The 11,736-nt window shown below is 42.2% G+C and overlaps 1 protein-coding gene across 2 annotated transcripts in view; it reads left to right on the top strand.

Annotated features, from left to right (window-relative positions):
- The first annotated feature begins 928 nt into the window (after positions 1–928).
- The window catches only part of WDR11 (WD repeat domain 11), a 53,530-nt gene continuing 42,722 nt past the window's right edge, over positions 929–11,736 (top strand). The window contains exons 1-5 of one of the 2 annotated variants that reach the window (XM_088670505.1): positions 929–1,333; positions 3,006–3,117; positions 3,824–3,977; positions 8,967–9,140; positions 10,751–10,937. In XM_088670505.1, coding sequence (XP_088526631.1) covers positions 1,248–1,333; positions 3,006–3,117; positions 3,824–3,977; positions 8,967–9,140; positions 10,751–10,937 — 713 coding nt within the window. In that variant the 5' untranslated portion in view covers positions 929–1,247. The remainder of the gene's footprint in view (positions 1,334–3,005; positions 3,118–3,823; positions 3,978–8,966; positions 9,141–10,750; positions 10,938–11,736) is intronic. The other variant, XM_088670506.1, reaches the window with a different exon arrangement.

The raw sequence follows: 11,736 nt of genomic DNA, 5'->3' as shown, positions 1-11,736 counted from the left end.
CCAGGGAGCTTCCTACTACCCAGCTGCCTGCCTTCTTTTGTCTTCAATACAGCAACAAGCCAGCCTCTGCCCACTTGCGAAGAACAATTCACAGGGAAAGTACAAAATAACGTGCTTTTCAGTCCCACAAGGCTTGTTAGGCTTAAAAATAGATATCTTCTGTAAAAAGCTGCCAGTTATCAAGCAGAAAATTATTCTTAAGGAACGAGTTTTCATCCAAGCTTGGCCAGGTAACTTTGTCTTGTTTCTTTCTAACAACCTCAAGGCAACAAGCAGCAAGTCTGTGGTTTTCAAACGTGTTCCAGAGAACCCTTAATTACCTTACACTAGGAAAGAGAAAACGGGATGCGGGTGGCGCTGTGGGTTAAACCACAGAGCCTAGTGCTTGCCAATCAGAAGGTTGGCGGTTCAAATCGCCGCGATGGGGTGAGCTCCCGTTGTTCGGTCCCTGCTCCTGCCAACCTAGCAGTTTGAAAGCACGTCAAAGTGCAAGTAGATAAATAGGTACCGCTCTGGCGGGAAGGTAAGCGGCGTTTTCGTGCGTTGCTCTGGTTTGTCAGAAAGCAGCTTAGTCATACTGGCCACATGACCTGGAAGCTGTGGATAAACGCTGGCTCCTTCGGCCAGTAAAGCAAGATGAGCACCGCAACCCCAGAGTTGCTCGCGACATTCATAGTTCTTCTACACACACTTTTGCTTCTGGCATGCCGCCCTCCCCCACCCCTCCCAAAATAAATTAGAATTACGAATATCGTGCATTTTCCTCCTCTAGATTTAGTTACATCTCGTTCGGTCCCCTGCGCAATCCCTGCCTCCTTGCTCTATCGCAAGGCAGTAAAATACTGTAATAAATGGCAGAAATCCCGTCCGCGTGACTAAAGCGAGAAACTAAAGGCAATGTCTGCTCTGAAGGCTCCTGAGCATGCTCAGAAGAGAACGAAGGTGGGTTAAGCAACAGCAGTTTCCGTTGCCTTAGTACGCGGAAAAGAATCAGCCGGGAGCCCTGACTAATCTTTCTTAGGATCCCCCCTCCCCCCAACACAAACTCCAAACTGAACTATCATTTGGGGGGCGGCGGAACCAATCTTCTTCAGCTGAGGGGGTACACCGGAACAGTCGGGGAGCAGGATTGGTGGTGCGCCAACTAACGGAGATCGCTTCCTTCCTTAGTTCTCCGTAGGTACTTTTCCCTGACCTGTCGGCCGCTCTGGCACCCGGTCCGCCCCCACTTTGTTTCCTTCACAGCCATGCAGCCCTACATGGTCAACATCAAGCTGTCGGCCCGGACCCTCACCGGGGCGCTCAACCCGCAGAACCGAGGGGCGGCCGACTGGTGAGTGGGGGAAGCGGCGAGGGGGTGGACCGGGGAGGAGGCGGGCAGAGGAGGGTAGGCCACCCAGGCCGGCAGGTGACGGAGAGAGTGTCGTTATAGCTCCGCGCGACCTACGAGAGAGAGAGAGAGAGAGACCTATGCTGGAGGTGGCAGCCCCATCTCTCATGCTGGAGCCCCGTAGACTTCCAGCGAGGCTTACAGTACTCTCGAGTAGGCGTGCATACGGTCGCAGTGTATGGGCGTGAGTGAGGCGCCTAAGACCGACCAGCCTTATGGCTCTAATGTGTGAGGGGTTTTTAGGGGCAAAGGATCCAGTGTTTCCCTGAGGCGTGTAAGCTGGTAGGGGACAGCAGACTTTTTCAGCAGGGGGCTGGTCCACTGTCCCTCAGACTTTGTGGGGGGCCGGACGATATTTTGGAAAAAAATATGAACAAATTCCTATGCCCCACAAATAACCCAGAGATGCATTTTAAATAAAAGGACACATTCGACTCATGTAAAAACATACTGAATGTCCGCGGGCTGGATTTAGAAGGCGATTGGGCCGCATCCGGCCCCAGGGCCTTAGTTTGGAGACCCTGTGCTTGAGTGAAGTTCACAGTGTGAAGTTCACAGAGCCTTCAAGCAGAGCTGTGTAACGCAAACTATTGTTAAAGCCTCTTTGGGGTTATAGTGCAAGTGTGTGTGTGTATGGAATGTGTGTGGGTTGACATGTATGTAACAGTTTGACTTCTCTGCCGAAGGCATGCTCTTCCAAGGTCCCACAATACAGATGAAGAAAAGGATGACAGGTGTAAAAAAGGTTAAGAAAAGGATGACAGGTGTAGTGCTCAATGATGGGAGCAGGCAGCATCATAGGCATGAGCTTTGGCAACTGGGTTGGTTTTAATCAAGTGTAGGGACCACAAAACTTGAGCTGGTTTGGTTGGCATCTTTCTATCTCGGGAGACGATGGAAGAGTGTGCCTTCGGGGGTTAAAGTCGAACTCGAGAGTTACAGCGCTTGCTGTGGCTGTAGAGACCCATACAGGAGAGGCATGTTTTGTTGCAGCTGGGGCAGCCTGTCCCGATTAAGCTGAAGTGAAAGCTGGGTGTAAAACACTTAAGGGGTTACGAGCGGAGGCATTTAAGGTAGGGTAGAAATAAAAGCACAAGACTTACTTTGCTGGAAAACTGAAGGGAAAACTGAAGACTTTTCCCTTCAGTTGGTAAATATAACGATTTGGGGGTTCTTTTTATGTGTAGGAGTGGTTGCCAAAATATTTTTTCAGTTCTCTAGTGATTCAGCTAGAGCAGGCACCCCCAAACTGCGGCCCTCCAGATGTTTTGGCCTACAATTCCCATGATCCCTAGCTAACAGGACCAGTGGTCGGGGAAGATGGGAATTGTAGTCCAAAACATCTGGAGGGCCGAAGTTTGGGGATGCCTGAGCTAGAGAGTTGCTTTCACACACACCCTTTTTGGACTGGAGGATGGTTTGAGATATTCAGTGACTATAACTTTGGATCTAATTTATTTCCATAATTTATATACCACTTAACACCAGTCTCCAAGCAGTGCACAGTAAGGCTGAGTAGTTTAATCAGGCATTTCATATGTTTTGGCTTTGTTTTTGTTCTACGGCTTACCAAAATTATGTTTCTGTGTCTGACAGTATGATTACTATTTTCTAGGGGCTGGCAAGGGTTGATTGCATATGGATGCCATTCTCTCGTTCTGGTTATTGATTCCAAGACTGCCCAGACCCTACAGGTTTTGGAAAGGCACAAAGCTAACGTTGTCAAGGTAAGTTAATAACAAATATATTTGAAACATTGTAACCTGTTTAATGTAAAAATCAGGTAAGAGAAAATAATCAAACACCAACCCTATCATGTTTAGGTAGTAATTGCATTTGTTTTCATAATGCTGTTTCAGTTGTAAGAAGTAACAAGTGTATTGCTATCTAACCTAATGCTCAACATTTTGTGGCTACAGAGTATATTCAATCTTCACTGGACTCTTGTGGGGGGAGGTGCTTGTTATGTTGTTTTAAAAGTTTGTTGTACTTCTCCACATCTTGGTGGTCCTCATCATACTTTGGTTTAATTTCTGTCAGCACTTACCGCTTGAGTTCACTGTCAGAGAGAGTGCTGTTTATTTGAAATTTGTTAATTTCAAATTGCCATATAAGAATATTGGTGGTATTAGATTTGTTTGCGCCATGGGATTTATTTACTCTTCCCAATTCATTTATTACTTGCTATACCACCTCATGTTACAGATCTGTAAGTTGCATATAATAGTATTAGTCTCAGGTTCTAATTTCTTCAGTTCCATTATTTATTTATTTATATTAAATTTATATACATGCCTTCATTTGTAGATCTCAGGGTGGTTCATAACATAAAAATACAGTACAATATAAAAATACAATTGGTTAAAAATAGTATTTCATGCTTCTATTTATGTTACAAATATCTCTGAATGTTACTTATCTTCCTATGTTTAGGTTAAATGGGCTAAGGAAAACTACCATCACAATATTGGATCCCCTTATTCTTTGCGCTTGGCTTCTGCTGATGCCACTGGAAAGATCATTGTTTGGGATGTTGCTACAGGAGCTGCTCGCTGTGAAATACAAGAGCACACAAAACCCATTCAAGGTAAGGAAACGTGTGTGTGTGTGTGTGTGTGTGTGTGTGTGTTACACCATCTTGCAGTAATAAATGGATTTGCTAGCTAAAAGAAGAAAGTTACGAACAAGAAGTAGTCAATCTGTATGCTTCCATTTACATTCAAGTAATTCCTGCATGTGTGTTCCTTCTTGCATGGAAGACATAGTTCATATACCTGCCTGTTTTAAAGCATTTAATTTGCTTTGCTGCTGGAACTTTTGAATAGGATTGTACTGTAAGTATATCTGTTAGGAAAGTCCAGAGGCCCAGGATGGTGAGAAGTTTAGAAACCGAATCCTGTGAGGAATGGTTGAAAGAGCTGAGTGGGTTTATTAAGAAGAGACAAGATAGTGGTCTTCTGAATATCTGAAGGGCTCTCATGCAGAAGATGGAGCAGGCTTGTTATCTGCTGCTCCAGAGCACAGGTCTGCAATTAATGGGTGCAAAGTGCATGAAAGCAGATTTTAGTTGAACATTAGTAAAAACTTTCTAAAAGAAAGATTTGGTTTAACAGTGCAGCAGGCTGCCACAAGAGGTTGAAGCCTCTCTTGTTTAAATGAAACTTGGAGCAGCCACCTATCAGGGAGCCTGTGGTTGCATCCTGCAGTGCAGATCCTACATTGAGAGAGGGAATTGGGATTAGATGATTTCTAAGATCCCTTCCAATTCTATCATGCAATGGTAAATCCTTGCATTTCAAGGTCATAACTCTCTCCTCATCTCAGCTCATCTGGGCATAACAATCTCTCCCCTTAGTTTTCTGTACCCACTACCCCCTCTCACATTCTCCATGGTCTTACAGCTTCCCTTGGTTTATTTGTCCCATATTGACTTACTGTCTCATACTGCTGACAAAGTCTAATAAATATAAATGACCCTCAATTTATTGTGTGGTTTATACATTTTGAAAAATGTGTTTATTTCAGTGTTCTGTTGCTCCTATCTATTTCTATTAGTGCCATAGGGAAAGGGTTTAAAACCTGCAGAGTTGGGCTTATATAGACTTTCCAGCCTTGTTAAATATGACAAACAATGCCCCATTGTTCAAGGCTACCCTAAACTTGTTTCTGGAGAAGGCCACTCCTTCGCTAGGCAACAGTGAATTAGTTCAGCAGCTGCATTTCAGCTTGTGGTACAGGTTGTATAACTGCTGATTTGCATCCATAACCAACAAACTACACTATCACTGAAGCTTGCGTACCCAGCCTTGTTCATATTTTTTGCTTCATCACAATACCTGGCATGTGGGGGAGGCAATTTGGGATCTTACATGTGAAAAGTAACAGGTATCTTGAAATGAGCCTGTGATAATTTCTCTTGATGCCAGCAAAACAATATTGGAGAAGACTGATAATGATATAGACTAACTTGCATAAATGAAACATTGTATGGAGTCATAGCTCAGTGGCTGAGCCCCTGTAAAAGGTCTTCATGTCATCTCTATCTTTTTCTTCAGCCCTTTGGTATCATGTAATTGATCTAAGATGGGTTTGGTTTAAAATCCAATAAAGGTATTTATAGCAACCCTGACAGATTTTTCATTATCAAATAGCACTAATTGCTCAATTTAATATCTTTCAGTAAAAGGCAGTAATAATATACAGGGATTCCCCTTTAAATTGTGGACGGTGGCATCTTGAGCAAAAAGAAAATACTGTATTCAACATTTTCTCTCTCACCCCCCCCCCATTAATGCCCTCTAATGTCTCTCAGTTCTCTTGTGGCACTCCGCTCGCTCTCCCCCTCCCAACTTTCCAGGAAGCTGTGCATCTCCTGTTGTGTATACTACTACCCACATTCCTCATTATCATCACAGTTATAGATGTCTTTTATTCCTGAAGTAAAATTCACAGCATCTTGGTGAGATTTAATTTCCAACATGGGCTTTCATGAATAATTGATAGTTTGCTTGCCAAGTCGTCTCATAAAACTTTTCATGTACCATAATGACCCAAATATTTTTTTTTCCTTTACTGCATTGCTAAAAAGCTGGTGAAGTTACGTGAAATCTGTGTTGATTGCTTCTGATGATGATGTGGAAAAGGAAATGGTCACAATGCATAACTTAACTATTCAATGCTGAATACTTTTACTGTTTAATTGCTGAGAAGGTTTTGTTGTTATTTAGTTCTGATGTTTCTCTGCGGGCACATTCAGATAAGTAATCTATAAAGCTGCCCACATATGTAAGGTAATCTTTAATGCATCCCTCAATTGTTGGCAACATAAAAATGAAAGCATTGTAATTCCCTTCCAATTATTATTCACATTCTCTTCAGAATTCATTTTTCTTAGATGTCATTTTTACTTACTAATTTTAGCTTCCTTTGCCACAGATAAGGAATAGTTTAAAATGAGAACAATGATAAATAGATTACTATTTCCCACTGATGGAGGTGGCTGATGGCCACATCATTTTGTGGCCCTGTCTCCGTTTTTGCTCTGTTTTAGAAGTGGCAGCCCATTTGTATTATGCCACACACCAAATTGCAGCAAAATTGTGTCATGCAACATATCCAACTGCAGTTTTTTTCTGCCTGGCACCCCATAACATTTTCTCGAAACTCCAAATGTGCCCACTGGTCCCAAATGGTTGGCAACCTCTGACGTAAAGCTTAGTTTTGTGTAGACTTAGGTATTATTTTAAATTGCTTCAGGACTTTCCTAGTGAAAAATGATGTTACAGTATAATCCTAAGGTTTAGATTTATTAGATTTGTAAGTGCCATTTGAAGATCTTTATTGCTAGCTGATGGGCAAAGAAATAAAATCTACACCCATTATGTCAGATATTCTGTCCTGGAACAGTTATTGATCTGAGCCTTGGTGATCCTAGCTGTAAAAAAAAAGGGGGGGGAGACTTCATGATTTGCTGAAACAGCTTGCTGTTTAAAAAGTGCAATTGAAACATGCATTCTCTTCATAATAATAATAATTTATTATTTATACCCTGCCCATCTGGTTGGGTTTCCCAGCCACTCTGGGTGACTTCCAACAAAACAGTAAAACACAATAATCTATTAAACCACAGAGCCTAGAGCTTGCCGATCAGAAGATCGGCGGTTCGAATCCCCGCGACGGGGTGAGCTCTGGTTGTTTGGTCCCTGCTCCTGCCCACCTAGCAGTTCGAAAGCACCTCAAAGTGCAAGTAGATAAATAGGTACCGCTCTGGCGGGAAGGTAAACAGTGTTTCTGTGCGCTGCTCTGGTTTGCCAGAAGCGGCTTTGTCATGCTGGCCACATGACCTGGAAGCTGTACGCTGGCTCCCTCGGCCAATAATGTGAGATGAACGCCGCAACCCCAGAGTCGGTCATGACTGGACCTAATGGTCAGGGGTCCCTTTACCTTTACCTTTTATTAAACATTAAAAGCTTCCCTAAACAGAGCTGCCTTCAGATGTCTCCTAAAAGTCTGTAGTTGTTGTTCTCTTTGACATCTGGTGGGAGGGTGTTCCACAGGGCAGGTGCCACTACCAAGAAGACCCTCTGCCTAGTTCCCTGTAACTTGGCTTTTCGCAGCGAGGGAACCGCCAGAAGGCCCTCGGCACTGGACCTCAGTGTCCGGGCAGAACTTAGTGGCAGGTTTGGGGTTTACATTTCAGTTTCCATGCTTACCTGTGAAATACAGAATGTGTATTAATTGGTTGCCTTTAATCAGGTCTTCATTCATCTCTGTTTCCCATGGTGTGGATGGCTAAAATTATTCCACCAGAAATTTTTGTTCATTTAACATTTAGAAGCCACTTACTAGAACAAAAGACCACTAAGTGGTTTACAATTTTCTTGGAAGTACAAAAGAAACATCACATAGCACCTGCAAAAGTGCTAGTTTCACAGACCTAAGTGCTTAAATGTGTATACATTGGATCAAGTAAAGAGGTCTCAAACTGTTGATGGATTTATATACTAATAAATAGCACCTTGAATTTGGTCCAGTAACACATTGGCAGCCAGTGCATATCTCTGAGCAGGGTGTTGTATTATGTCTGGGTCTCCTGTCAGTGGAGAATACTACAGCATTATTTGGATTGCTGATTGTAGCTTTGATGTAGCTTTGAAGTAATGCACCATTGATGTCACCTGTGCCTGAACTACCAAAGTCACCGTAGCCAGAATTTTTCCTGTTGTAATTAATTAATTCATAACCATGAAAGTTGCAAATACAGCATTAGGTAATGTTGGCAGCATCAAAGGTTTTAGCTAAACTTTGCTAAATACAAGTAAATAAGCATGCTTGGAAAAATATTTCCAGTGTACCCTGAAAAATTTCTGCATTTTCTGCTGGACAAAATACTTTGGTTGAAGAATAACAAGTCCTCTGTGTGCATGTGGAAACAAGCAGTTGTGTACGCCTAATGGGCTGCTTGCTTTAAGCCAGCTCAGATCTCTCAAAATATTGTGTTAACACCATGTTGTTACAGTAGCTATGTTTTCAGTTTTTATTTTCAAACTAATCTTCTCGCCCAGTTAACAAAGGGAAAATGCCATTTACACTTGCACACATATGTGGGTTTGGCTCAGGATTCCTTAACTGCTGGTTTTTACTAGCTTCAGTCTCTTTTGATGTCAAGCTCTAACCATGTTACAAATCCCATGTTCTATCACTGATTACAAATGTTTTGGGATTTCCTTGGGCCAGATACATTGGCATGGGTAGGCAGCAGGACTGGGCTGAGTTGTGGGAGCTCTTGGGACTATGAGTGGGTATGAGGACAGAGGTGCTGGCTCTGCATGGCTCTCGTTACTTGATGGTTTGAGCAATTCTGGTTTCAGTTTTTCTTTAATAAATAGATTTTTAAATCAATAATGAGAGCTCTAGCTTTATGTTTTACTGATGCCATATTCTGATGTTTGCCTCAGAAACCTAGAAGATGAAAAAAGGAGCCGTTATTTTTAGTTCCAAGGCTGACTGACTGTTTTCATCTCTCTCTCTCTCTCTCTCCTTTCCTTTCCGTTCCTTTCCTTTTACTTTTTGACAGACATGCAGTGGCTGTGGAATCAGGATGCCTCTCGAGATCTTCTCCTTGCAGTTCACCCACCAAATTACATAGTGTTATGGAATGCAGATACTGGCACAAAACTCTGGAAGAAAAGTTATGCAGAAAACATCCTTTCTTTTTCGTTCGATCCCTTTGATCCTTCAAATTTGACATGTGAGTTCTGTTTTAGGAAAGTATGTTACCTTTCTGTCCTACAGGACTGAATACTGCTGTGATACAAAATATTGCTGTTAGATTGCAACATGTGCCACAGAGGCTTAAAAATGCAACATGAGAACTGAGAGTGAACAACATTGGACAGTTTCATTACCCTTGTGTTGTTTTAGAGGTAGGTTTGTGGGGAAATTAATCCGAATGGTCAAATAAGATTGTGAAGGGAAGTCATGAATTAGTTGATTACAAAGTTTGCCTCAAATCCAAGTTGTGGAGAGTGAAATTGTAGCTCTTGTTACAATGCATATACATCTGTATCATGCCTTTGGGGTGTAATAATTAGAAATTAGGAAATAGCTTCTGTGTATTACATGTGAAGAGATACATAGCTTGGCATGTTAGCTCAGAAGATGATCCAATTAAATTCACTGAAGTTGCTTTCGGGTGAGTTGATGACACAACCTTGATGGCAGAAAGTGAGGAGGAATTAAAGGACCTTTTAATGAGGGTGAAAGAGGAGAGCGCAAAATATGGTCTGAAGCTCAACATCAAAAAAACTAAGATCATGGCCACTGGTCCCTTCACCTCCTGGCAAATAGAAGGGGAAGAAATGGAGGCAGTGAGAGATTTTACTTTCTTGGGTTCCATGATCACTGCAGATGGTGACAGCAGTCACAAAATTAAAAGATGCCTGCTTCTTGGAAGAAAAGCAATGACAAACCTACACAGCATCTTAAAAAGCAGACATCACCTTGCCGACAAATGTCCGCATAGTTAAAACTAGAAGAATTGATGCTTTTGAATAATGGTGCTGGAGGAGACTCTTGAGAGTCCCATGGACTGCAAGAAGATCAAACCTATCCATTCTGAAGGAAATCAGCCCTGAGTGCTCACTGGAAGGACAGATCGTGAAGCTGAGGCTCCATTACTTTGGCCACTTCATGGGAAGAGAAGACTCCCTGGAAAAGACCCTGATGTTGGGAAAGATGGAGGGCACAAGGAGAAGGGGATGACAGAGGACGAGATGGTTGGACAGTGTTCTCGAAGCCACCAACATGAGTCTGACCAAACTGCGGGAGGCAGTGGAAGACAGGAGTGCCTGGTGTGCTCTGGTCCATGGGGTCAAGAAGAGTCGGACATGACTAAACAACAACAAAATATAAAGTGTTGCATATAAGAATTGGCAGCATTTTCCAACCTGATTCCTTGTACTACAAGTCCCCTTAGTCTCAGCAAGCATGGCCAGTGGTCAGAGATTATGGGAATTGTGGTCCAAAACACCTTGAAGGTGCCTGGTTGGGGAGATTGCTTTGGGATAACACAATATAGTTGAGGAGCTGCGAGTAGGTGAAAGTTAGTGTAGGGCAACTGTGTCTGCCAGTAACCTTACATAATTTTTTTAAAGGGTTAAACTTCTATGGCCTCAAATAAGAATGGGTCATCTATCACTCTTTTCCACAAGGTTGTTCCTTTTATCAGTTTGCCATGTATTTCAGCATTCATAAAATTTGTCACCACTTTTCATTCCAGAAGTAAATTGAAAAGTGAAATGCTACCATCAAATTTCTCCTCATATTTTACAGTAATAACTGTCTCTTTTCTTGGTGCAGTGCTTACAAGTGAGGGAATAGTGTTCATTTCGGACTTCTCTCCTTCCAAGGCTCCTGTCAGTTCAGGGAAAAAGGTTTACATTTCCAGCCCTCGTTCTAGTCCTGTTCATAACAAGCTGGTATCTGCTGCAGGGGCTAAAAAGGCCCTGGACAAAGTAAAAATTCTCATCACTAATGAAAAACCAAGGTAAGTCTTAAGCATGCGTTTTATACTGTGTTCACAAGACTTGTTCTATATAGATAAACCTCTATAATATCTACAGTGCAAGGCATGTTGATCTGGCCAATCAAGGATGGGATAGGGTAAGACCAGTGTTCCATTTTTGTCCTTGAGACCTGGGATTGTTGTCAGTTTCAAGCCATATATGGCTGTGAAATATCAGGCTTTCAGAATGAGATATTTCCTTTATCCATGTAGACACGGTTACTTACCAATTTTCCCTTTGTGACTTAAGTAATCTTGCTTCAAAAAAGTTTATTTACTTTTTCACTTTTGAAACAAGATTGCTGCCAACTGGAGCAGACTTCTGCTTGTGTAACCAGCACAACAAGCTTGTGCAATCCATCCTGTGTACCCTTGAAATCTGCTCCAGTTATTCAGGGCATCATTTGGAGAAAATTTTCGGGGCATGTTTGAGACTGGATTCTGAAAAAAGCAGTACCCTGAATCATCATCTCATGAAAAAAATGAGGGTGCATGATAATTGTCATTATAAACTGCCGAGAATAAAAAATTCAGTAATGCAATAAGAACATTTGAAGGGAGGGATGGGTAGTTCCCAGTATTTTTGTTGTTGGTTGGTTGGTTGTATTTGTTGTGGCATAAAAAATAAGTCAATATCAATTGCTTCAGAATTGATCTGTTTGTTCACATGTGTTGGTATTTCTACATGGTTGGGCATTTGAGAATGATCACAGGGAGGAAATGTGGTAAAAATGGCTTGCTGATTATGTAGTCTGCTGGAAAGCTCTCCTGTGAAAAGCCC

This window comes from Zootoca vivipara, chromosome 5, assembly GCF_965207765.1.
Source record: "Zootoca vivipara chromosome 5, rZooViv2.hap1.1, whole genome shotgun sequence".
Taxonomy (NCBI): Eukaryota; Metazoa; Chordata; class Lepidosauria; order Squamata; family Lacertidae; genus Zootoca; species Zootoca vivipara.
Note: the sequence above shows the minus strand (reverse complement) of the source record. Positions and strands in the feature narration are given on the sequence as shown.